Source organism: Lepidochelys olivacea (genome assembly GCF_965140295.1).
Source record: "Lepidochelys olivacea isolate rLepOli2 genome assembly, chromosome: 27".
In the NCBI taxonomy this organism is placed as follows: domain Eukaryota; kingdom Metazoa; phylum Chordata; order Testudines; family Cheloniidae; genus Lepidochelys; species Lepidochelys olivacea.
In genome coordinates, this window is record NC_140437.1 from 12,414,644 (window position 1) to 12,441,296 (window position 26,653).

A 26,653-nucleotide genomic window follows, 5' to 3' on the forward strand; every position below is an offset into this window, starting at 1 on the left:
GCATTAAGAAGGATTCGACCCCCTGTTGGCGCTCAAAGTTTGAAGGGACGCTGCGGACTCGGACACGATGTATTCCAAGGAGCCTGATGTCTGGGATGGATTGGGGCAGGCCCCGACTGCCTCTGAGGCCATGACCGGCTATCTTGGATGCTGTCACTAGAGCCCCTTGCTGGTTTCATTGATCGATTCGGTGGGAGTAGGTCGGTGAGTATCGACGATTTCCCTTTGGGAGGTGGGAGAGTGAGGTATTGTGGTCTCGGTACTGCACCTTGCCTTCCTCTCTTTCTGAACACTGGGGGCTTATGGGACTTCATCCCTGGGCTCTGTCTCCTCCAGACTGAGTCGGGTATCTGCTGCTGAGGCGGGGTAGGACAGGGGCTGTCAGGGGGAACTGGGAAACTGGCCTCCTGAGTTCTTTTTTACCCAGCTTGGGGTGGCACCGTGAGTTGGTGGATGGAGCACGTCACTAGGAGACCAGTGCTTATTGTAGGTTTGGGGCCTTAGGGTACTTTTCACATGAGAACTCACAAATTATAGCTCTTTCCTATTTCAGTGAGCCAACACAAAAAAGTCAAATTTCAGGGGCTTAAAAAAATGGCCCACGATTATATAGGCTACTATAGAAAGTCACTTACAGACATGAAAGTTGCTGTTTTACAACAAAGAAACTTCAAATCCAGACTCCAGGGAGAAACTGCTGAATTGGAATTCATTTGCAAATTGGATACAATTAACTTAGGCTTGAATAGAGACTGGGAGTGGCTTAGTCATTATGCAAGGTAGCCTATTTCCCCTTGTTTTTTCCTACCCCCCCCCCCCACATTCTTGTTAAACCCTGGATTTGTGCTGGAAATGGCCCACCTTGATTATGATACGCAATGTAAGGAGAGTGGTCACTTTGGATAAGCTATTACCAGCAGGAGAGTGAGTTTTGGGGGGGGGGGGGGTGAGAAAACCTGGATTTGTGCTGTAAATGGCCCACCTTGATTATCATACACAATGTAAGGAAAGTGGTCACTTTGGATAAGCTATTACCAGCATCCAATGAAGTGAGCTGTAGCTCACGAAAGCTCATGCTCAAATAAATTGGTTAGTCTCTAAGGTGCCACAAGTCCTCCTTTTCTTTCTACCAGCAGGAGAGTTAGTTTGTGTGTGTGGGGCGGGGGGGGGGGGTGAGAGAACCTGGATTTGTGCTGGAAATGGCCCAACTTGATTATCATACATATTGTAAGGAGAGTGATCACTTTAGATAAGCTATTACCAGCAGGAGAGTGGGGTGGGAGGAGGTATTTTTTCATGCTTTGTGTGTATATAATAAGATCTTCTAAACTTTCCAAAGTATGCATCCGATGAAGTGAGCTGTAGCTCACAAAAGCTTATGCTCAAATAAATTGGTTAGTCTCTAAGGTGCCACAAGTACTCCTTTTCTTCTTGCGAATACAGACTAACACGGCTGTTACTCTGAAACCTATAGAAAGTCACTTAGGCACTTTTGAAAATTTTGCCCATAGTGATGATTAGGGTGAAATTTTGCAAAAATAAACAAAAAAAACTCGGAACCCCAGTTCCCCCTTTACTATTTTCACACTTTGCTGTTCCTTAATCTGGCATTGAGATGCTGTGTGATAAAGTCACTTTACCTTTCCATGTCTCACTTTTCCCACCTTTCAAATAAGGATAATAATACTTCCTATAATGGATTGTAGGAATAACCCATTAATTTTTGCAATATGCCTAATAGATTAAGTAAAATCTACATTAATAATTATTTATTTATTATTTTGTTATGTTCTGCTGTTACAACCCTGAGAAGGAGAGAACTCTGTCAAATGGAACGTTTGTGTGCCAGTGACAAATAATGAAAAAGATTAAAAGAAATGGGGGAAATGTTATTAGATTTTTAAAATGGCAATTCCCACTAAATTATTATTGGTATGGGTAAACAGTTAATGAGCTAAAAGGTCATTGTGAGGTTTGTTTATCACTAAAATAATACTTGATGTTGTTTCTATTTCATTAGCACCATATGGCAGTAGGAAGATCTCTGAGTACTTTTTCAAAGAAACAAGCAAAAAAACCCCTCTCAACAGTCTTATGGGGTATTCTAGTTAAGGCCAGACCCACCCTAGAAACTTCTGCCATTATAGCATTTTTATACCAGCAAAAAGCCTTAGTGTAGACACAGTTATGTTGGCAAAAAAATCATATTTTTGGGGGGAAGCTGGGTAGGAGCTATCCATTGCACTTCTACTGCAGGGAGATGGGGCCTTGCTGGTATAGTTATACTAGAAAATCCTTTCTAGCATAGACAATGCTTAAATGTTATCCCTATTTCTAGAAATATAACAGAACGCCACTAGCTGTCACCTTCAGCCTCCAACTAAAATCTCTCCAGCGCATCATCAAAGATTTACAACCTATCCTGAAAAATGATCCCTCTCTCTCACAGATCTTGGGAGACAGACCAGTCCTCGCTTACAGACAGCCCCCTAACCTGAAGCAAATACTCACCAGCAACCACACACCACAGAACAAAAACACTAACCCAGGAACCTATCCTTGCAACAAAGCCCGATGCCAACTCTGTCCACATATTTATTCAAGGGGCACCATCATAGGACCTAATCACATTATCCATGCCATCAGGGGCTCGTTCACCTGCACATTTACCAATGTAATATATGCCATCATGTGCCAGCAATGCCCCTCTGCCATGTACATTGGCCAAACCGGACAGTCTCTATGCAAAAGAATAAATGGACACAAATCTGACATCAGGAATCATAACATTCAAAAACCGGTAGGAGAACACTTCAACCTCTGTGGCCACTCAGTAAAAGATTTAAGGGTGGCAATTTTGTAACAGAAAAGCTTCAAAAACGGACTCCAACAAGAAACTGCTGAGCTTGAATTAATATGCAAACTAGATACCATTAACTTGGGTTTGAATAGAGACTGGGAGTGGCTGGGTCACACACATTGAATGTATTTCCTTAAGTTAAGTATCCTCACACCTTCTTGTCAACTGTCTAAATGGGCCATCTTGATTATCACTGAAAGTTTTTTTTTTTCCTCCTGCTGATAATAGCTCATCTTAACTAATTAGCCTCTCATAGTTTGTATGGTAACTTCCAACTCGTCTGTGTGTGTGTATCTTACTATATGTTCCATTCTGTGCATCCGATGAAGTGAGCTGTAGCTCACGAAAGCTTATGCTCTAATAAATTTGTTAGTCTCTAAGGTGCCACAAGTACTCCTGTTCTATTTCTGCTGATGATGAGTGACCTATCTCCTCCAAATCCTAAACCTTACAAAAACAGGTTGTTTCCTTCCAACCCAAACAAATCATGATGTTTGGAGGACTTAAAAATTCTAAAAAGAACGGGAGCTGGATGTTCTTCTGTAATCTTGATATTTGATGCATTTGAAGACAGGTTATGGGATCTAAAAGAAAGGTCTTGATCATTTGTGGTCACCTTTTCATTTTTGCCAAAGTGTGAACTCTGGTGTTTTGGCCCAATTCTAATGTGGGCAGTTATATTCTGCCTCACTTAAATCCTCTTTCAGGTTCAATTGGATAAAGAAGCCTTTGCTAAACTGTTGTATAGTGTTCCTGCACATTACTAAACACTGCCACATCCCACTCCAGCAGTTGCTGTATTTCAGTGTTGGGTGAATGATTTCTCTGTACAGCTTGTACATCAGTTATAGTTTGTAAAGTGTTTTGAGATCAGTCTGGCTGAAAACTTCTGTAGAACTGAAGCTCTGTTAAATGTGCATCTGACACCTGTGACTTATGATTTTTGTGGAATGTTGCTTAAGTTAACTTCTTGCAAATGTGCACATCCTGTCACGTTACATACTTCTCTGGAAGTGTCTGTGCTGACAGGAAACTATTGGCTAAATGGGACAGACAATCCTGCTGTGACAAGACTAGATTCAAGTTTCTTTGCAGAAATTAATAACCAGTGAAGCTAAACAGCATTTTGCAAATTGCTTAGAAAATTGCTGTATGATCCTGATATTATAATTGTCTGTCTGCTCCCAAGGGACAAGAAATGTAGAATTGAGAACAAAGGTCATTTTGTGGCCAAAGAGACATTAATTTCCATATTTAACATGGCCAGGGCTTTATTATAGTTATAGTTGCATCTTGTTGTTATGGCAGCAGAGCTCTCTAAGCAACATACAGTGTATATAACCATGATTAGAGTTGGTTTATTAGGCTGTTCCTGCTCTGTATCTCCAGAGTCAATATTCACTTAGAAGTAAGAGTCAGGATCCTGTGACTGGCTGTGCTCTAAGTGAATGGAAAGTCTATTTCTGAGAGTCTTTATTTGCAGTTCTCCAATGTGTAATATTCTGCACTTAGCCATAATGTTTCAGTTGGGAATCTCAAAGCATTTCACAAAAGGGGGTAGGTATTTGACTACATTATAGAGATGGTGAAACTGAGACGCTGAAGTTCAGCAATTTGCTCAGATACTACAGAACTTGGAATCTAGGCCTCCAATCTCCTAACAGCAACACTGGCTCACTTCAATAGTTCTTAAAATAATTAGTCCTGGGGGAATTCTGTGCCAAAAAATTCTGTGCATGATATTTTCAAATTCTGCATATTTTATTTGTCAAAATAACACAAATATAATCATGCCAGTTTCAATTATTTTGATAATTTATTTCAAAATACCTGTCTATAACAGTACAGACAACGAAAAAGATTCAGGAAATGTTTTTTGACAAATAGATTCCTTACTAGGCATATTAATACAGAACTTTGAGTAATAATTTATTTAAAATACAATACAGAAAAGTATTTCCTGCACCCCTCAGAAGCCGTGCAAAGGCTTGGGGGAATCAGGGGTAATGGGGGAGATGAGGGAGAGGGAAGTAATTGCTGGGAAGGAGCCTGGGAGTGAAATTGAAGGGTTGTTTGGATTTGGATGGGAGAAGTTTTTTGGGAGGGGGATTGTTAGAGGGTTGGGGAGCCTCCCCCTTACAGACCCTGTCTGACCTCTAGCCTCTCCCATAGGGGCAGATGTGCCTGAATCAATTCCTGTGTGTCCCACCACCCTTCCTCCCCCATCCCTCAAGGAATCAGTTCTGAAGCACTTAGAGGAGAGGAATGTGATCAGGAACAGTCAGCATGGATTCACCAAGGGCAAGTCATGCCTGACTAATCTAATTGCCTTCTATGACGGGATAACTGGCTCTGTGGATGAGGGGAAAGCAGTGGACGTGTTGTTCCTTGACTTTAGCAAAGTTTTTGACATGGTCTCCCACAGTATTCTTGCCAGCAAGTTAGAGAACTATGGGCTGGATGAATGGACTATAAGGTGGATAGAAAGTTGGCTAGATTGTCGGGCTCAACGGGTAGTCATCAACGGCTCCATGTCTAGTTGGCAGCCGGTATCAAGTGGAGTGCCCCAAGGGTCAGTCCTCGGGCCAGTTTTGTTCAATATCTTCATAAATGATCTGGAGGATGGTGTGGATTGCACCCTCCGCAAATTTGCGGATGACACTAAACTGGGAGGCGAGGTAGATGCACTGGAGGGTAGGGATAGGATACAGAGGGCCCTAGACAAATTAGAGGATTGGGCCAAAAGAAATCTGCTGAGGTTCAACAAGGACAAGTGCAGAGTCCTGCACTTAGGATGGAAGAAACCCATACACCGTTACAGACTAGGGCTTGGCAGCAGTTCTGCACAAAAGGACCTAGGGGTTACAGTGGACGAGAAGCTGGATATGAGTCAACAGTGTGCCCTTGTTGCCAAGAAGGCCAATGGCATTTTGGGATGTATAAGTAGGGGCATTGCCAGCAGATCGAGGGACGTGATCGTTCCCCTCTATTCGACATTGGTGAGGCCTCATCTGGAGTACTGTGTCCAGTTTTGGGCCCCACACTACAAGAAGGATGTGGAAAAATTGGAAAGAGTCCAGTAGAGGGCAACAAAAATGATTAGGGGTCTGGAACACATGACTTATGAGGAGAGGCGGAGGGAACTGGATTGTTTAGTCTGCGGAAGAGAAGAATGAGGGGGGATTTGATAGCTGCTTTCAACTACCTGAAAGGGGGTTCCAAAGAGGATGGATCTAGACTGTTCTCGGTGGTAGCAGATGACAGAACAAGGAGTAATGGTCTCAAGTTGACCTCCTAAGGTCCCTTTCAACCCTGATATTCTATGATCCCCATGTTTCCTTGCATCCCCTGCCCATCATGTGTCAATGCATCCCACAGCCACCCCTCCCCTCCTTCCTTCTGTCCCCATGTGTCTCTGTACCTCCACTCATCCACCCCTCCTCCCTCATTCCCATGTGTCCCTGCACCTCCTATTCCCCCTCCCCGCCCCCAGTAGCAAATAGTATGAGGATGATTGACAATACCCCTATTTTTACAAAGTATGTGTGAATGGAAAAAACACATTTTCTTTCTGTAAATTGTTATAGGTTATGTTCAGGTGCCTGATGAGAAAGGAAGATAGAGGCCTTCATTGCTGAGTTTTTCCATCCTCTGTTGGAAGGAGGAAGGGACCAGGTAATGATTGTTATGCTGCAGCTTACCAGAACTTTTCTCACACAGATAAATCTATGATGGAGCTAATTTTAGGGACTGGGTGGCTCAGGGGATTGGTAATGGGATACAGAGGCTTTTGCTGTCTGCCTGCTAGTTCAAAATCCAGTTCAAGTTGGGAATGTCTGGAAAATGTAAAATCTGATGGCTATTCAGTGACTTGTGTGTGGAGCATGTTCAAGGTCCCTGTCCCACTCCTCTCAAAAAATCAACTATCACTAGTTCTGATTAGTAAAGTGGTATGTATTGGGGTGAGGTGCATGATCCAGGGAGCTGTAGATCAGTACTGAGGTGAATTGACAGAGCTATATAGTAAAAGTTCGTTTTGCCTGCCCAGGATATGCTTGATTCAAACCTTAGTACAATCAGTCTCTTTAACTAGCACAGATTGATTGACCTTTTAAAGGTGTATTAGGGAGAGGCTTTGTGGAGGACATTCGTCTATTTCTTTTTTGGCCATTTTGTTTAAATAAATTCCCTTGCATGCAGAGCAGTGGGCTGTGTCAGGAACAAGGATCCTTCTTTCTGTCTGGGTTTTCAAGAGTTACCTTCATCACCTCAGTTTGGAATAAGGCATTTACAGAAGTGTCATTTCTACACTGACTTACCATTACCACTAGGTGTCACTGTATGAAGTGACTTATTCACCCTTCTAAAACAGGGTAGCAAGCTCTTAAATTAAAGGGCTGGATCTGAATTTACTACATGCAATAATCAGATTAACTTTTATCTATTAAGAAAAAACATCTCTGGCTGAGGTTCTGGGGACAGATCCCTGTGGTCCCTTAACCAGGACTGAAAATCTTCCAAGGAAGACCCAGTTTCTGGAGTCACTTTGGGTTAAATTTTCAAAAGCACCTAAATAGTTTAAGAGCCTAAATTCCATTTTCAGGAGTGATGGGGGAACCTAAGTCTCACTGAAAGTAATTGAGATGCATTGTCCAAATCTTAGTAGTACAGCAACTGTCGGAGGTGAAAGGAAAAGCATTCCTGAAAAATGGTGTGACTCTTGAGAAGAAAAAGCAGCCTTCCTAATAACTAGAGAGGCAATGGTATGCAGTGGTTAGGACAGAAGATTGAGACACTGGAGTTCTGCACCTGGCTCTGTCACAGACTTGCCAAATCACTTAACTCTGTCCTAGGTTACCCACCCATAAAATGGGGATAATACAAACCTACCTTAGCAGGGGAGTCATGAGGCTTAGTACATGTTTGTAAAGTACTTCACGATCTTCAGTTGAAAAGTGCTGTACAAGAAATGTTATATTCTACATTATTCGTTGCCAGGGTGGGGGGGTTATTTTTAGTGAGACATTAAGAGCTCACTTTACCTGCAGCAGCACATTTCGGTGAAGAACATAAGGAAAATCTCTTGGTACCGATGATGCCAGAGTACTTGTGTAGCAGCACAAGACCTACTTTGCCTTTCAGTGACATACTCTCTTATTGTCCAGGGGACAAATTGGCTGGTAACGGTGGATCCTCCGGCCCCAGCCATGGACTTAGCTCTGAGTCATGATCAGCCCTTGGTAGCGTAGGGAGGCTAGATTTTCAGAGCATCCAGAACTTTCTCTACTGGTGCAGTCAAAGGATAAACCCAGCATGTTTTTTCTGGTTTTGCTATCTCTGGAAAGATGCTCCTTGACCTCGGCACCATCTAGCATAGTGGTTAGGCAACTCAGGGTCTCTTATGCCCCTTAATCCCAGGGTAGACAATGGCACTTCCCTTTTCCTTCATCAAGGGAATTTTGTTAATGGTAGCTTCCAGATGTCCAGAGACAGGGACCCGTGGGTCCTATCCTGTACTGATCGCCTTATGAGAACCTAATCTGTTTACCCCCTTTTCCAGATCATTTATGAATGTTGAATAGGACTGGTCCCAGAACAGACCCCTTGGGGACACCACTATTTACCTCTTTCCGTTCTGAGAACTGACCATTATTCCTACCCTTTGTTTCCTATCTTTTAACCAGTTACCAATCCATGAGAGCACCTTCCCTCTTATCCTGTGGCAGCTTACTTTGCGTAAAAGCCTTTGGTGAGGGACCTTGTCAAAGGCTTTCTGAAAATCTAAGTACACTATATCCACTGGATCCCCTTGGTCCACATGCTTGTTAACCTCCTCAAAGAAAATTCTCACAGATTGAGGCATGATTTCCCTTTACTAAAACCATGTTGACTCTTCCTCAACAAATTATGTTCATCTATGTCTGACAATATTGTTCTTTATTATAGTTTCAATCAGTTTGCCCGGTACTGAAGTCAGGCTTACAGGCCTGTAATTGCTAGGATCACTGCTGGAGCCCTTTTAAAAATTAGCCTCACATTAGCTATCTTCCAGTCATCTAGTACAGAAGCTGATTTAAATTATAGTAGTTTTGCAGTTTCACATTTGAGTTCCTTCAGAACTCTTTGGTGAATACCATCTGGTCCTGGTGACTTATTGCTGTTTAATTTATCAATTTGTTCCAAAACCACCTCTAATGATACCTCAATCTGGGACAGTTTCCCAAACCTGAGCCATTCTTTTTAGGTGACAGATCTGAGGATCTCCCTCACATCCTCAGCCATGAAGACGGATGCAAAGAATTCATTTAGTTTCTCCGCAATGGCCTTATCGTTCTTGAGTGCTCCTTTAGCATCTCAATCATCCAGTGGCCCCACTGGTTGTTTAGCAGGCTTCCTGAATCTGATGTACTTAACAATCTATTACTTTTTGAGTCTTCGGCTAACTGTTCCTCAAATTGTTTTTTAGCCTTCCTAATTGTATTTTTACACTTAATTTGCCAGTGTTTATGCTCCTTTCTATTTTCCTCACTAGGATTTTACTTCCACTTTTTAAAGGATGCCTTTTTGCCTCTCACTGCTTCTTTTACTTTGTTGTTTAGCCACAGTGGCTCTTTTTTGGTTCTCTTACTATGTTTTTTTTAATTTGGGGTATACATTTAAGTTGAGCCTCTATTATGGTGTCTTTAAAAAGTTTCCACGCAACTTGCAGAGATTTCACTTTTGGCACTGTACCCTTTAATTTCTATTTAACTAACCTCATTTTTGTGTAAAAAGAAAAGGAGTACTTGTGGCACCTTAGAGACTAACACATTTATTTAAGCATAAGCTTTCGTGAGCTACAGCTCACTTCAGTTCCCCTTTTTAAAATTAAATGCTACAGTGTTGGGCCACTGTGGTGTTTTTCCTGCCACAGGGATATTAAATTTAATTATATTATGGTCTCTATTACCAAGTGGTCCAGTCATATTCACCTCTTGGACCTGTGCTCCACTTAGGAGTAAATCAAGAATTGCCTCTTCTCTGGTGGGTTCCAGGACCAGCTGCTCCAAGAAGCAGTCATTTAAGGTGTCAATAGAGCTACATCAGAAAAGCTGCTCATGTCCTAGCATTATATGCTTGGGAAATTCCCATGCTCACCTATACTGTCCTTGGAGAGATCTTCAAGTTGTACATGACAAATAGTCATTGTCTTTCACAGAAACATCTCTGCTTCAGGGCTGATGGTGTCTACGTGCTGCCAACTGGATGGCTCTGGCTAGGAATCTTGGGCCTGATTCTTTACTGTCTTGAACCTTGTGTAGTTCTATATACCTGTGCAAATAAGGTGTAAAATGCCAGTGTTCTGATTTGGTAGTTCTTACACCTTCTTCACATGTGTACATAGATGATACAAGGTGCAAAGCAGTAGTGAATCTAATCTGGACTAAAGAGAGTGTATGCAATTTCACAGCAGTAGGCCTGGCTCTTCAAGCTGTTGAGCCTCCACTTCAGTTGGAGTTGAGGGTGTCCAGCACTTCTCAAGGGGCCCTTCGCACGTTTCAGGGTTAGGCCCAGTGTGAGTGAACTTGTGTATATCCCGGACTGTAGCAGTCATGAAGATAGTCTAGGATGTTGGATTCATTTCTATGTTGGCACAGTGTACTTATTCATGGATTTAGTCATGAAAATATTCATCAGCTGTTGCATGCAAAGGAGACTCTAGTTTTGAGAGTATGTGCCTACAGTCCCTTCAGCAAACAGCTGGCTGAGATGGACAGATGCCTCTTCTTTCCCTTTCTGCTCTGATTTCCCATGAAGCAGAGGGCAGCTCAGAATCCTTTTGTCTGGCAACCTCAAGTTCCTTTTCCAAGCCAGTTTGAATGTAGTAAGGATATGGATTGTAGTGAAAACAATAGCTACAAAAATCTTCAATATCAAGAGACAGTCTTGGCCACCTACCACTTATTAAGTTGGAAGTTTGCAGGGCACAGCTAGCTTAGGTAGACAAAGGTACTGCAGGAAACTCCAACAGAACCCTTGCAATTACTTTTTCTGCTGTGGCTCTGGCATGCAGGCAGTTCTCCAGAGCCAGCATTTTCTGGCATCCAGGAACAAGGTCCAGGCCAGTTTGGCCCAGCTGACTTTCAGTGTAACGGAAAGCAATCCAGTCTGAGCTTTGCTGAAAGCGGAAAAGTTTTCACTCCGTTATAGAGCCAGATTTCCTGGTTCTTCCCCTGGCTCCAATGTTATAATTGAATTTATTGAATAAGCCTATAATAAATGTAATTTTTGCTAAGCAGGGTCAGAACACCTCATGATGGGCCAAATTTTTTATGCCTTCCCTGCCCAGCGCGCCTCCCCCCTCGCTTGGGTGTGTTTTATCCTCTTGGCTGCTTTTGAATTCATGACCTGCTCCTTTAATACATTCCTTCCAGTCTAAGCAGTGCTCTCCAACTGCCTGGCACTGATGTTAATGTCTTGCTTCCTGATCAATCAAGTCCTTTGCACACTTCCTTAAAGGAAAACTCTGCTCATTTTATTCAGTCCAATGGCGCAAACATTCACATGGGTAAGGAACATTTATCACTAGGAATAAAACTTTGACACACGTGGGAAGGGAAATTAAGATGTTTATCCCACTTGGCATTTCTGACTCTGTCCTGTGGGCAGTCATTTTCCCCTAAAATTGACCCAGGCAATGTGGATAATGAGTAGCAGAGACTGTGTAATTTCCTACCAATCTGAATAATGGTTTGACTTTAATAAAGAGAGGAGGGAAGGGGGAAAAAGGGGGAAAAAAAAAAGTTTTTAAGATAGTCAATTTCCCCGGAGTCAGTGGGTGTCGTGGGGACAGAATCTGGGTTGCAGTGTTTCAATATTAAAACAGTGGCCCCAATTCCTCATTGTCCTATGCCTTTTGTAGTCACACCAACATGTATAAAATGTTATCAGATCAGACTGCTTGCATTTTATACCCACTTTACCTTGGATTACATGAGTGCAGTGGTGAGTTGGGCCAGTAACGTCCTTTTTCTAATGAGTGTCAAACTGTTATCAAAGCATGTGGCGAAACAAGATGATAGTTCCTTCCAGTAGGCTTGCACTCTTCAACAAGATGGCCGCCATAGGAGAAGGTTCAGAAATGCCAGCTGGAATTGAAAGTTTATTTGAAAACTCCTGTTTTCGGTTTATTCATGGTTAAACAAAAAAACCCAAATCTTCTTTCCATTGGAACTTCTAGACTGTTATGCTGAGCCAAATGTGGTGTTTTCCTGCAGTATCTGCTCTTCCTATATTCTGCCAGTTACTAAACAATTCATGGGGTCTTAAGCTTTTTCAAAATGAGAAACCCATTTTAATAGAAAAATTGTCATTGGAATCACCTTGCCTCTGTGATAGAATAACATTCCTGTGCCAAATATAGCAGTTTACATGGAAAAGTAACATCAGGAAAATATTTAATGCATGTTTAACTTATTCTAATGCAATTTAGTAGCTAGAAACAAAGCAATCCAACACCAACTGACCAGCCAGCTGCTTGCAGGCCACCAGCTAATGCTCTTTGGATCACAACTGGTCCATAGATAAGCATTTTAATTACAGAGGGTCTCATATACTAGTTCAGAAGCCATGTTTCCCCCCACCCCAGGAATGCAATGCTTCCTCCTGCTGGTTTTTAATTCATTCTCCTAAGCAAGCCATTATTCTGTGACTATTAACACTTTGCATTTAACGTAGCCCCTCTTCTCAAGGGGATCTCAAAGCATTTTAACAAACATTAGTTAAGCCTCTGAGGTAGGGTAACCTTTTATACTCATTTTATTGTGGTGCAGTGATTTTTTTTTTTTTTTCCCTTTCCCTCAGTGTGAGTCAACGGCAGAGTTGGGAACAGAACACGTAAGTGGGGATTTGTCTCATTCTATCCACGGGACAGCATTCCCACACTGTTTCCCTAACAAGACCCTTTATCTTCTGAATCCATGAATTATCTGGCATTGATTCCTCAGTGCTTGACTGGCTTCCTCTCACTGGTGTTATTCTTTATTCATTTACATGCTCCCTTACTGAACTGGCAATGTTTGACATCAGTGATTCCTCTTAAGTGAACTTATTACTTTCTGCTGTATGATAATACATAACTTAGTGCAAATTGTCTGTTTCATAATACATCGTCTTACGTTTATTAGGAGTTAATGGCAAAGGTCCCACTGAATTCAGTGTGAGCCGGATCAGACTCTGAAGTGGCTTAGATGTGTGGTGAATAATCTGTCAAAGCCTCTAATTTAAAAAAATAAAATCAGTTATGCTGTTTTACATTCTATAGAGCCTTTCACCTCAAACCATGTGAATGTATGAACTGCCCACTAGTGAAAAGCAGCCATCTTTGGGGGATGGGGATAGTAGGCAAGTAGCCATTTTATGTAACAATTTAGAGTGAGAAGAATTTTGTTCAAGGACACTGAGGGAAAGCCTGGTTCATACAAAAACATACCCTTTGAAGTTTCACTTAAAGATCAAGACCTTAAAACTAAGCTTTGTCTCCCTCCCACCCATAGCAAACAGCAAGGAATTTACTTTATCTTATTCGGGGCTTGTGTGATAGACCAGAATGGTGATACTGTAGCTGGATCTGTTCATTCTGAGAGATTTCCAGTTTGCTTGTCAGTCCCTCCAGTGAAGCTGACAGACTCAGAGCCAAGGAGTGGGAGATGGAATAGTTGTTGTTGTTGTGTGGTTTTTTTGTTTTTTTAAGGTGTGACTCAGGGCAATGAGAGGAGGAAAACCTGTTACACACAAATAGACGCTCTTACACATACAGTCTATAAATACTGAGCATAGTGTTGAACAGACTGTGCTTTTTAAAAAGGCTACTCTTTGGGAAAGTATTGACTAGATCAGCACTTTGCTTCAGATACCATGGGACAGATTTGATAGATTCTGAAGCTCTGATGTAGCCTTTGCTCTTCCTTATGAGGTAGCTGGGGTTCTGCAAACAGAGAGATGGGTGAGAATGGTGGCTGGCTGGCTGCAGTAGATTAGTTCTGCTTCTTGACCGTTCAGGATTGGAAGGTTACAGAAATTACAACAGCAGGATTAATAGAAACCAGCAGATCTATTACAATAAACTAAATTTGGGTTCTTAACCTATGGCCCTTTAGCACTCACAATAAGACTACATCACTACTTCTGCTGTTTTACAGCACAGCATTCAGGAACCTCTGTTATGAGGAGATGACTGCATTGTTCAGCTATATTTGAGTGTAGCATCCAGGATCCAGCACATCAGAAACCTTATTGCTAAGGTGCCCCAAGGACTCCTCGTTGTTTTTGCTGACACAGACTAACATGGCTACCCCTCTGAAACCTGCTTTACCTCTGCCATTCTCAAAGCTGTGACAGTGACTTCTGGAAGTGCAGCAGCTCTTGAAGAGGTCCAGAATGCACAGCATTTAGACGTTTGCTTCTGTCACAATAGACCCAAACCTTCCATCCTGGGCTAATTTGATGAGATTGAGGTGAGATTTTAAAATAGCTGCAGCCCTCTTGATGGATGAAAATTAGTTGTTTTCCCATTGTGGGGTAAATTAAAACCAACTATTTTTAGCAGGATGCCAAATACTGCAGCTGTCCACCTTGTTAATGATCAACTCAATCCCACTCCTAACCATCTTCCTTCCTTACAGTTCTTTTCTCCTCTTCTTGGGGATCTCTGCCTAAAAGTCTTACAGGCAGTAGAGGTAGTAAGCTTAGAAGCATTGGCAGAACGAAGTAAAACATGGTCCCAGGAGACCCTATAGGTAAGGCACTGTAGCTATGTCACTGTATTCTCATAGTGTAGATGCTTTCTACAGTGACGGAACATTTTTTTTTTCTTTCCCCATTGCTGTCGGAACTCCATCTCCCTGACTGACAGTAGCTAGGTCAAAAGAAACAGTCTTCCGTCAACCTAGCTGCATCTACACTACGGATCAGCTCATCGTAGCTACAGCATTCAAGGGTGTGGATTTTTCACATCCCTGAGGGCTGTAGCAGTGTCAACATAACTTTTGAGTGAAGACCAGGCCTAAGGATCTAGAGGAGGAAGAAACAACTTGGTGGGGAAGACTGGATCAAATTGGGAAGATGATCTGAGGCAGTGCTTCTCCTCAAAGTAGCAAAGCTAAGCTGCATCCCATTGCAGCCTGCAAACACCCCGGCAGTATTTATAACACACGATATGGTTAACTCTGGCACTGTGACACATTTGTATTACCTCTGTTATGCCAGAGTGAAACAGCATGGAAACACCAGTGCTGAGGTGGCATGAGGTGTGATAGTTTTTGATTTGTGTCCAGGTGTAGAAATTGTTTAAAGGGTGAGTTTGAACGTTCACAAGGTGTGGACTGATTAAATGATCAGGGATTAATAGAAGGGTGAAGCTACCAGTCAAAAGCTGTGACGAGGAATGCAGTCACAGTTGCCTCTAGTCAGCATTCCTAATTCCATTCTTCACTGTTTTCTTATGATGGAGCTGTTCTCTTACCCACGTGCCCTCGTCAGTTCCTACTCCATTCTTCTTTCTTATATCTTGGCACTCCCAGCTGACATACATGCATCTCCTGTTCCTTTGACACTATTCCATGTGGACCTTGATAGTTAAGTGTTGTTGTTTCCAGGGCCAGTGGTTTGCTATTGAGAAGGTTTTGTGTACAGAAAGGCAGAAACAGCCTAGAAGAGACTGTCTTTAACAGATTTTACTCCTAATTTCATACACACATTTTGAAGGGGTGGGGGGATTCTGTGTAGTCTACCAGGAGAACAAGCTCAAGGGATCTCTAATTAACAGGAAGTTAAGGTACTGGTATGAGGTCTTAGGTGAATTGAGGAGAACCTGTAGAAACAGCATCTAGCAGAAGAGAGCCATCTGGGAATATGTAGCATAATTTTTCCCCTGCCTTCAAGAGAGTGGTGCTGTGAGTAAGGTCACTAGTGTGTCCTTCTGGGAGAGGCTGGGACTAAAGTATTATTATTAATTAATTTTTATTTATTATCATTATCGTCTCTATGAATTATTTGTATTACTGTAGCACCTAGGGACCCCAGTCATGGACCAGAACCCCATGGTATTACTGTAGGCGTTTTACAAAAAGATGGCAGGTTTGAGAAAATGCAAATGGAGATCCTAAATCATTCCTGCCCATGAAGGGGTAGGATTGGAGTAGATGTGAGCTCACAGTACCATGTGCTAGGAGAGGGTAGGCCAGTGGTATCTGTGAGCTCCCATACAGGGACTGATTCTACAGTACCAGTAGTTAGGAGTGATTGGACTAGGAAATTTTATGGGGGATGGCGGTGGGTGGCTGTGTATATATATATTTTTTTCTTTTAAAATTGTTAGTAACAAAATTGTAGCTTATATTTCATCTGTGCTTCATTTACAAAATTCATTCTATGTGTCTGTCATTCCTTCATTAACTGAAGTATTGCAACATACACATGCACACCCTTAGTAAGAGGACGACTTCTTGAAATAAGAAGACGATTGCGTTCAATGCAAGAGTTATGTCCTGAGTGTTCCCTATGCAAATTGAAGCAGCAGGCCTTGTGAGAAGGGAGATACAGGAAGACAATGAAGAACACTGTTCTGCTGTGATATCCACTAAAGGAGGTCAGCTGCTCACTCCTGTCACATAACATTTTCTTGTCTCCAGAAAGGTTGGAGTAGAGCTAGGCTGCTTTGCCACCTCACTCCTTTCCCCTCTCTCTTATCTAGTTAAGCCACAGCTTCCCAGGCTCTGCTGGTCTGCATGAGATATGCATACCACACCCGTCTCTCAGCACACCAACCATCCCCTCCTGAAGGCATCCATGGGAAATCAGAAAAATGATGTCTGAAACCATTAGACAGAATCTGATCCTAGGGTGGGCCAGGACAGGATTACAAGAGCCACTGTAAGTTTTTTTTTTTTTTTTTTTTTTTTTTTTTTATAACAAAATGTCTCTTGGCTTGAAGTTTGATCACATACCTTTCCGTTCGGACTAGGACATAAAACTATATGTTGCGTAATAGCTTTCATACAAAATGTGTGAAATATAACTACAAAGTTCAAATGAAAGCAAGAGCAGGAAAGATGATCCCAAACGATATTTGAGAATTGAGCAGGTGAGTGGGGTGGTGGAATAAGAGATAAAGAGGTGAAAGGCTCTTCCAGGCAGTGGGAGATGCAAGGGAGAAGGTCCTTGCACCTGAAGGGGTGAAAGAATGGAGAAGTAGATTAGTTCTAGGAATCACGTTTTCAAAGTAGCTCAGGACCAGATGTGTCTCAAATAATTCCAGATGTTCAGCCCCTACAGTTGGAGGACCAGATTTTCAGCACCCAGCAGCTCACATTGTGGCACTTTTGTGAACAGCTTTGCAAAAGAACTCTGTATCCAAAATCCAGAGTAATGGTGAAAATTTGGCTCTGACTGTGGGTGCTGAGCTCTCTTTAAAACTCTGGCCTACTATAGTGGAAGGGGTAGGGAGGGGAATAGAAGTGGATAAATCCTGTGTGGAAATAAAATACAATTCTAAATATCAGTTCTGCAGTCAGACTTGTGCAAGCAGACTCTTGCACCCATGCAGAGCCTTTGAGTTTACATGTGAGTGTAGGAGGTCTGCCTGCCTGCATGGATCTGATTTGCAGGATTGGATCTTATTTTTGTACGGAGTAGAGTTATTTTCAAAGAAAATGAGTTAGCTAATTCCAGCTATCAGACAGTAAATGGTGTAAATTGCAGAAAACTGGTGCGAAGGCGTTGTATAGTGAATAAGTTTAAAACAATAAGTGAGGCCAATAGAGGAACAAGCTATTCGATATGATAAATAAGAAGTTTGCGCTGATGTGCTATGTGTCTCAAATAATTCCTTATTTTAGAACATTCAGGGTCCCACTTAAACTCTCCAAATCCAGGAGAAACCACGCTGCAGCTGCCATGCCATCACTTAAACCCTGTGTACTGCTAGCCACCATCACGGCAGAGAAGATGCACCAGGCACAAGACCAAGAATACATGTGAGTCTTGCATACCTGGCCTGTGACTGTATGGAGTAGCTACCCTGCTTTGTTGTCCCTCTGTTGTGGTACCCATGATGTATTGGTTTTTCCACTGCCTAGAGTCTCTGGCAGTACCCCAGTACAAGATAGTTAAAGGGGGGGTGTCTGCATTTTCTGGCTTTTTTTGAGGTTCATTAATGCTGTTTGAACATATTTAAAATGTAGCTTAATTTCCTGTGTGTATTTGTTTCTATCTTTTCCTTAGAACATCCAAAGAGAGTAAGCTGGGAGTATAAAGCAGAATGGAACCAAATTCATCCACTGCAGTTGACGGTTACACTAGGGTCTGAATTTGGCTCAGTGTATTTAACCACATTCACCATGTTCCTGTGATACAGCTTTTAAATATATTATATGATTTGGATCTTGTGTGATTTCTTTTAAACTTGTAGATTTAGAGGTGCCTGGAATGCTGTGGCAGGTAGGTGATATCAAAATAAAATATATTTGTAATATGGGGCCTAACTTTGAGATCTGTCTGTTCATTCCATAGGCTTTGACCTATGTGTATTATCACCGTGTATTCACATGATGGACTAACAAACTGGATCATCTTGGATTTTCTCTTATTCTCTACAGGCGGCCCAATGGTCCTGTTTTTCCCCCAACGTTTAACCCTTCCATTATTATTAAAGCCCTACACTACAGCGATCTCCCTTCAGGCAGGGGGTGGGGCATTGGATGGGACAATCTTTGGAAGCTACAAGTGCTGCTCCTTCATTTAAGTAGAGCCACTTCCAGAATCTGTACTCCTAGGGGCTTGATCCTGAAGTAGCACAGTATCTCCTGGAGATACTGAATGTAGTCAGCCCATTAAAGTCCATTTGAGTTGAGGGCACTCTGCAGATTGGAGGATTTGCATCTAAAGAGAGAGGGTCTGATCCCTTTGGCAACAGGAGCTGGATTAGACCCTAAAACCTGGACTGGGAGTCAATTCTGGAGGTACAGAACATCCTCACTAATGGCTTGTGTACTTGGCATCAGCATGAGTTACTCTGGTTTGAAAGCAGCATAAGTTGCTCTAGTGCAAACCCTCCCATATGCTGGTGTAGCACATCTACCTTGAGACTTTGCATCAGTGCACCTCTACTGGTTCAAAAATTGCTAATGTAGACAAACCCTAACCTATCCCTTAAGCCCACAAGGCTTTGCCTTCCTTGCCTATACCTGTTTCTAACTTATCTGTGTGGCATCTGAATAAATCCACAGTAGCTTCTTAGAGAAAGAACTCTCTTCTTAGAGAGAGAACTCTTGGATTTCACCTGAAGGAAGGAAGAAGCTATGGTCCATCTAGTAGTAAATAATACTAGTGAAACAGCTGTTAGGAGAAAACTCTTATTAACAATTATTTCTAGTTTAAAGACAAACAATGAACATTTCACTGACTTCAATGGGGAAAGAGTTAGGCTAAAACTGTGTCCTTTTGCAAATCTTAGCCTTACATTGAATGAAAGGCACTAAGGGGCCATGGACCAAACATGAGGTCAGACATCAGGAATCCTGAGTTCTAATCCTGCCTGCTAATTTGCTGCATGGCCATAAGCAGGTTTAAAACTCTTCCTGTCTCAAATTTCCCCAACTGCAAAAGAGGCCTAATACTTAAAAGCCTCTCTCACAGGGATATTGGAAGGATAAATATTTGTACAAGACTTTGAAAATATAATTGCTAAGTATTTTCGTTAGTGACTTTTTCATAAACACGCTTTGCAGTCACAGAGGATCCAGCATTCTTCACGCAAATTATATCACCTTAAAGAAAGTACTGTAAGCACTTCAGGCAATTGTTGTTAGAAACGGCTAAGTTATAGGAGGTGGATGATGGCAGAAGTGTGTTATTAATGGACTGTTCAGTCAAAAACTATAATATTACCCTAAGTGGATACAAATATACCATCTTCTAAAGAAAAGGATTTCATGCAGTTATGAAATGTGGCAGCAGTATTTTTGTCTTCTCCAATCATTCTATCTCTTCTCCAATCATTATTAGGGCAATCAGAATTCCTTGTGAAAAAAGACTGAAAGGGTGTCCTTTGATTTCTGTTCTTGCATAATATATTTTCCATAGGTAATATCTTTTAAATTGAGCCACCCATGTCCTACAGCCTAAACATTTAAAATATTTTCCTTAGTCCAGAAAATTAAGCTATATGAGCAAATATTCTCTCTCTCTCTCTCTCTCTCCCCTCCCTCCCCCTATCCCCTCTGTGATAGCTTTTATTCTAAAATTTCAGAGGTTGGGACAACTTTCTTCTTCTTTTGTTTGATGCTTATCAACTAGCAGTACACTTTCTCTCTTTAGACACATACGATAATGCTCTTCTAGCTATATCACGGTACTGGCAGTAAGAAAACATGCTCTCAAAGAAACATGCCCTCTGTGAAGTATAAAGTGGATGATGCTGTAAATGCATCATATGGTATGTTGTGTCAAGAGAAATGGATTGTTACTTCTAATTGTCCTGTAAAATTATTTTTTTAAAAAGGTTTCTAAGAATAAGAGTGCTAAAAACTGAACTTGTTAAGCTACCTTATTTTCTTCTCTCCCCCCCCCCCCCCCTTTTGCATGTAGATAAATCAGTAGCAGGGGCTCTAAATTATTTGGAGGATTCCTGGAAGAGGTGAAACTTGGTACCTTCTGACAGCTAGTCAATAAGGCTCGTGAATGGGGAATGCTTGCTGTAACTTTAGTGTGAATAAAGGACTTCAGTCTCCTGATCTGACATCTCTTGGGAACACTCAAATTGATAAAGATGAAATTAAGTACACTTGTGTGAACACTTACTTCTTATGGTCTCATTGCTGTCATTTATCTTGTCATCCTCAAGCTTCTCATTGACATCAACCCGAGTAGTGCAACACAACTATTATTCCTTGCAACAATAACAATCAAATTCAAGCTTTTTAGTTCTGGGATCTAGTGGTGTATTTCAGCTAAAATTGTTTATCATAGTTTATTTCATAGGGTATTAGGAAGCGGTTGGTATACTCCCTTCCTTTAAATGATCAGGCACCTATTATAGATTAATTCCTGAAGCCAGAGGAGTCTTAACTATTTTTCTATGCTCCTTTCATTCCAATATTAAACAATTATGTAACTGCAAAACAGTGGGACCCTATTATAATGAAATGTTTTCCTCATAAAAGAGGTACAAAGTAAGTAAAGGCTTTGCTGTGCTAGACATAGATGCCCAGTACACCCAAGTTCCTAATACAATGGTATTTCTCTTCAATATTTGGAGAAGATAATCATGTTGGCTTTGCTTATATGTCATCAAGTGAGCTCAAACCCTTTATCAATAAATCATTTTGGAGACAGAGCAAAGAGACCAAGTTTCTTGTTAGGTGTGCAGTTTGCCAGAACTATTGCTTTGTCCTGCTAGTAAAGTAGTAGTGAACTAAACCTCCACTGTCCCTAGTCTAAGAAGCTCCTACAGTAGTGAGCTTGATGTTCAGTTTTTGAAGGTGGTGATGCCTCAGCCAAGGAGATTTAGTAACTCCTGGTATACAATATTTGCACTCTAGAGACAGGCACAAGCCAGGAGTCCTGACTCCCAACCCCTCCTAACCACCTTTTGGTGAAGAACTGAGAAAACATGGTGTATATATGCCATCGTGTACTAAATGATTTGTGTTGGCAACTACATCCTGTGTGTGGCCAGCGCAGGCAGGCCCTCATAGAATCATAGAATATCAGAGTTGGAAGGGACCTCAGGAGATCATCTTGTCCAACCCCCTGCTCAAAGCAGGCCCAATCCTCAATTTTTGCCCCAGATGCCTAAATGGCCCCCTCAAGGATTGAACTCACAACCCTGGGTTTAGGAGGCCAATGCTCAAACCACTGAGCTATCCCTCCCCCTACCACAGCGACCTTCCCCACGTGGTCCTGGTGTAGGCCTCACCCTCTTGCCCTGCAGGAGCTGGCTCTAAAAGTGAAAAAGAAACTCGGTCTCTCCGCTGAGATGCGAACCAGCCGGCAGGCACTAAACGACAGCGCTCCCCTGGTCTATCTCGGGGTGGGGGCAGGACCCTAGTACGGCCTGGTTTCCTGATTGGGCACGGGGGCGGGGATTGAGGCACAAACATGTCCTGCGTTTCTGATTGGTGCTTGGAGTGAGGGGGGGTAATTGGAATTCCGATTGGATGCGGAAGAAAGGCAGGGTCTACGTACGCTGCTCCTTTTCTGATTGGTCTTTGGGAAGGGTGGGTTGCCCATCTGGTGCTCCTCTGATTGCTCTCTGGTCGGGATAGGAGGGGAGTGGGATGTTATCATTTCTGGCTCTTCTGATTGGACCCCGCGTAAGGGGCGGGACCATTGCAGGCCTCCTCCCTCCCAGGCAAGGCTCGGGGCGTGGCGGCGGCCCCCCATTGGCCGGTGGGCGGAGCTGGCAGCCGCCGGGGCCCAATGGGCGGCGGGGTGCGTTGGTCAGCTCGGCCCCCGAAGAGCTGATAAGTGGCAGCGCGAGGGGGGGTTCGCTGGTTACTGTTGGGGCTCGCGGGAGGAGGCGGGCGAGGCTGGGTCCGAGCTGGGGATGGCGGGGGCTGCCGGGGCCTCCTGCTGCCGCGGCGGAGTGGGAGTGGGGGGGCTGCAGCCGCTGAGGGCCACCATCCCTTTCCAGCTGCAGCAGCGGCGCGGGGCAGGCGGAGACGGCGGCCGGGCAGGTAACGGGGGCCTGAGGGGGGCAGCAAACTGGGGGGGCGAGCCCTGGTGCTAGTGGGGGAATGGGAGGGAGAGGGCTGGGCTGTCGGGCGCGGAGCGAGGGGTTGGGGGGCCGTTGGGGCAGGGCGGGGGGGGCGCGGAGCGAGGGGTTGGGGGGCCGTTGGGGCAGGGCGGGGGGCGGCGCGGAGCGAGGGGTTGGGGGGCCGTTGGGGCAGGGCGGGGGGCGGCGCGGAGCGAGGGGTTGGGGGGCCGTTGGGGCAGGGCGGGGGGGGCGGCGCGGAGCGAGGGGTTGGGGGGCCGTTGGGGCAGGGCGGGGGGGGCGGCGCGGAGCGAGGGGTTGGGGGGCCGTTGGGGCAGGGCGGGGGGGCGGCGCGGAGCGAGGGGTTGGGGGGCCGTTGGGGCAGGGCGGGGGGGGGCGCGGAGCGAGGGGTTGGGGCAGGGCGGGGGGGGGCGCGGAGCGAGGGGCCGTTGGGGCGGGAGAGCTCCCCCCGCCTACGAGTTCTCTTCTCTGCGCCCCCCCGTGTCAGTTGGGGGCCCCTCTAGCCCGCGTGCGCCCCCACCTGCCACGTGCTTCAGGACCCAGCTGTGCGACCAGCCCTCCGACGCAGCACCCCCCTCCCGCAGCAGCGCCGCCGGGGCTGGTCGGGCCCTGGGGTGCACCCCCTGCAGCAGACCCCCACCTCTTTTATCTGCGGCTGTTCAGCTTCCTGCTGGGCTGCCCGGCTCACCCCGGCTCTCCCTGTGGACGGTTCCCAGCTGACAACTGGCCAGGAGAGTTTGTCCACCTATTGCCATTTAGGGGCCCCTTTCTGTCTCTGTTGCCAGCCCAAGTTCTTTCTTCTCTTGCATGTGCAGTAAACAGATGTGTGGGCCTGCAGGGGTAATTATTATGTAGCACCGCAAGCAGACTGGGGTGGATAAGAGTTGAACAGATCAAGATTGAAGGAAAAGGAGAGGCCTAGGCAAGAAGTGGTGGGATCTCATAAAAGAAGACCTTTATTTTGGCATGCGGGGCTATACAGGATATGGCACTAAATAGATTAATTTGGAGAGAGATGACTTGTAGAGCAGACTCCATTTGATGGGATTTACACAAGGAAGAAGACCAAAAAAAGACGACCAAAAGCTGCTATTGAACAAAGCCAGGCCCTTTTCCCACCCAGTAAAGCATCCTCAGTTATACTCCTGCAGAGCCTAATTTAGCCATTGGGGCATATGGCAAAGCACCTTGGCTGGCTCTTGCCTGAGGGTTGTGATGGAGAGGCTTATACTTGGTTGCTTAGGTAAGGTTCAGTTTTGCATAATGTGTGCCTGAGTTGTAGGTGAGCCTGGAATCTTTGTGGTGACTGGCTTTTAATGGTGGGAAAATAGCTTACTTGTAGTGGCTAATTAACATGGTGAGTGTGTGATAAAATGCTTAATGTCCACCTGTGGTGACATAACTCTACAAGTGCATCCAGCTCTTTGCCTTCCATTTCCCATCTTTAAAAAGGAAATAAGGTATTTTCCCTCACAGGGATGGTTAGGAGGATTACTTAATGTTTGTAAAGAGAAGATGAAAAGCTTTATTAAGTGTGCCATTATCAACTTGGCAAGATGGAGGACAAACTGACCAATGATCCCACTCAGCATAGGGATCAAAACTTGTTAGCTACACAATCTTTGATGGAAGGATCTGTATGCTGAGAAAGGGAGGAGGGAACAGCAACTTTGGTGATCTTGGCTTTCTAGAACCTCCATTCTTGGCTTCAAAGTTAGTTTTGAGTTTAAATCTGAACTGTAGTCGCTGCTTTCCTGAAGGGTGTGGGTGGAAAGCCCCTGCATCTTAGTCTAAACATGCTCTCTGGTTGATGAAACTTACAGGTTTCAGAGTAGCAGCTGTGTTAGTCTGTATCTGCAAAAAGAAAAGGAGTACTTGTGGCACCTTAGAGACTAACAAATTTATTTGAGCATAAGGTATTTTCCACTGCATGCATCTGATGAAGTGAGCTGCAGCTCACGAAAGCTTATGCTCAAATAAATTTGTTAGTCTCTAAGGTGCCACAAGTACTCCTGTTTTTACAGCTTACAGTCTTTCTATTCTAACCATATCCTTAGTCTGAGCAGAGTGACTTTGGCCCAAGCTATGAGTACATAGAGTTCAAATGGCTGATGCTGCGACTCAGGTTTAAACTGAAATTATATAGTGGTGCACGTTATTTTTTTAGAGGAAGGTAATTTGAATCCTTATTAAGTACTGTGTGAAGGGAAATAGTATTGGCCAGAGCTCTGGGGCTTGTTTTCTGTTTCCACCTCTGAAACTGACTTTGAGAAAATCACACTGCTGGTTCCTACATCTGTAAAATGGGGATATTTACCAACCTTTGTAAAGCACTTTTAGATTCCATGAGGGAAGTCTCTTTTCAGAGTATCAATGTAAGAAAAGTACATAAAATGAGTATGTAATTGTGAGTGCTTTTTAAATATAAGTTGAGTGGGTGGAAATGAGAGTAACGAGAACCTGGAATGGGTGAGATATGGGAGAAAAAATACGGAGGGGGGTGGATTTGGGATGAGAAGCAAAGATATAGTAGAAGGAGGAAGGTGAACAAGAGCTAAACTAATGAAGATATTTTTGACTGCATTAAAACCATTCCAGTAGATGCAGTAAGTTTAAAATTCCATGTGGGCATTCTAATTACATGCACAAATAAGGAGCTTTCATCTTTGGGCTCTTGTGGTCCCTTCTGCACATTTGCCTGTTTGAGGCAGGGGAAATTTGTTCTTTGCTTTTGCATTATAACAAGTTGCCTTATTTTAAGATGGCTTTAGGTCACAATTAAAAGAAGCTAAACTGAAAGTTATATCTGGAGTTGAACAGCACATCCTATTACTGAGGTCACTTGACTTGATACAGAAGCAATCATTTAAATTCATATGTACTGTAAACCATAATGGATCCCAAAACTGCATTGCCGAGGTATCTCTAAAGTTTTTTTTAAAAAATCACGAAGTATAACCTTTTTGGAGGGTTTATATGAGCTTGTGGAAATGCTTTTCCTTCATGTGTGATTGCTGCTTTATTTTTAGGGTTGCTCATGAGTGCTGGGCTGCTGCTGAAATCTTCCTTACTATATGAAACACTGAAAGAGCAGTGTAACACTTTTTTTGGACTAAACACAGGATTACATAGGCTTTTCAAATAGTAGAGAACATTGATCAAATTTTGGCCTACCAACCTTGACAGCATCCGTTTGAAATGCTTTTATATCTGGTTTCATGCACCAGTTCTTAAATCTACTTTAGGGTGGGTTAGAGCAATCACTTTTGTAAAGAGGAACAGCCATTAATTCTCACAAGTGTTGTGCATTTCATTATATGAGGCTTATAGTACTAGTTGTTTTTCCTGCCACTGTGAGGATTAGTATTGATCAGAGAAGCCATTAGAGTATTATGCCCAATTTACACTTGAAATGAGTTCATTAAATAAACAGCACATTTCTTTGAGCACTAATCCCCCCCTCTATGCCACCTCTACACTGAAACTGACATGAAACTGCTGTGAATATGGCAATTTATCATATGACAGTCTGAAAACATATAAAATTAAAGCAAAACATTATTGAGAAATTAGGACATATGTAGGCTAGCTTTTTCTGCTGGCTGCATTGTGGAGTCTCATTGTGGCTCTGTACTGCCCTGTGCCATGGCATTGGATGCTTGTAGGTTTTCTGAGAGTTAGAAGGCTGAAAATCCACTGACAGTCTATTCAAAAACAGGAATTGCTGGTCTTCGTTTCTTCCTGGCTTTGTGCCCTCACTGCTCATGCTCTGGCAGCTTGAATTTTTCCTCTTGATCTCTTTCATGTACAGTTTGAGATGTATTTAAAGTTCCATAGCTGTGCCCCAGTCACTGTTCATACAATAAGCTTCAATTTGCCATTTGTATGTGTGGAAGCTACTGCAGTAAATTGGCTGTGGTTTAACTAAAAACTATATCAGTGTTTCCTAACTCTAAAACTTTCACTGCAGTCTTGGAATCTCAGTGCTGAAATCTGTTGCTATCAATTTTTTTCCTCGTTCCTGTGCCCTGGCTTATTGG

General features: G+C 43.3%; 1 protein-coding gene and 1 long non-coding RNA gene across 3 annotated transcripts in view; both read left to right on the forward strand.

Annotated features, from left to right (window-relative positions):
• The first annotated feature begins 15 nt into the window (after positions 1–15).
• On the forward strand, positions 16–18,280 carry LOC311513679. Its single transcript, XR_014709764.1, has 5 exons — positions 16–204; positions 6,448–6,535; positions 16,593–16,771; positions 17,737–17,874; positions 18,122–18,280. It is a non-coding gene; the product is annotated as an uncharacterized lncRNA (long non-coding RNA).
• A 4,135-nt stretch (positions 18,281–22,415) lies between these two features.
• The window catches only part of FAM117A (family with sequence similarity 117 member A), a 31,992-nt gene continuing 27,754 nt past the window's right edge, over positions 22,416–26,653 (forward strand). For both annotated transcript variants that reach the window (XM_084615665.1, XM_084615664.1), the window contains exon 1: positions 22,416–22,575. In XM_084615665.1, the coding sequence (XP_084471791.1) occupies positions 22,446–22,575 (130 nt within the window). In that variant the 5' untranslated portion in view covers positions 22,416–22,445. The remainder of the gene's footprint in view (positions 22,576–26,653) is intronic.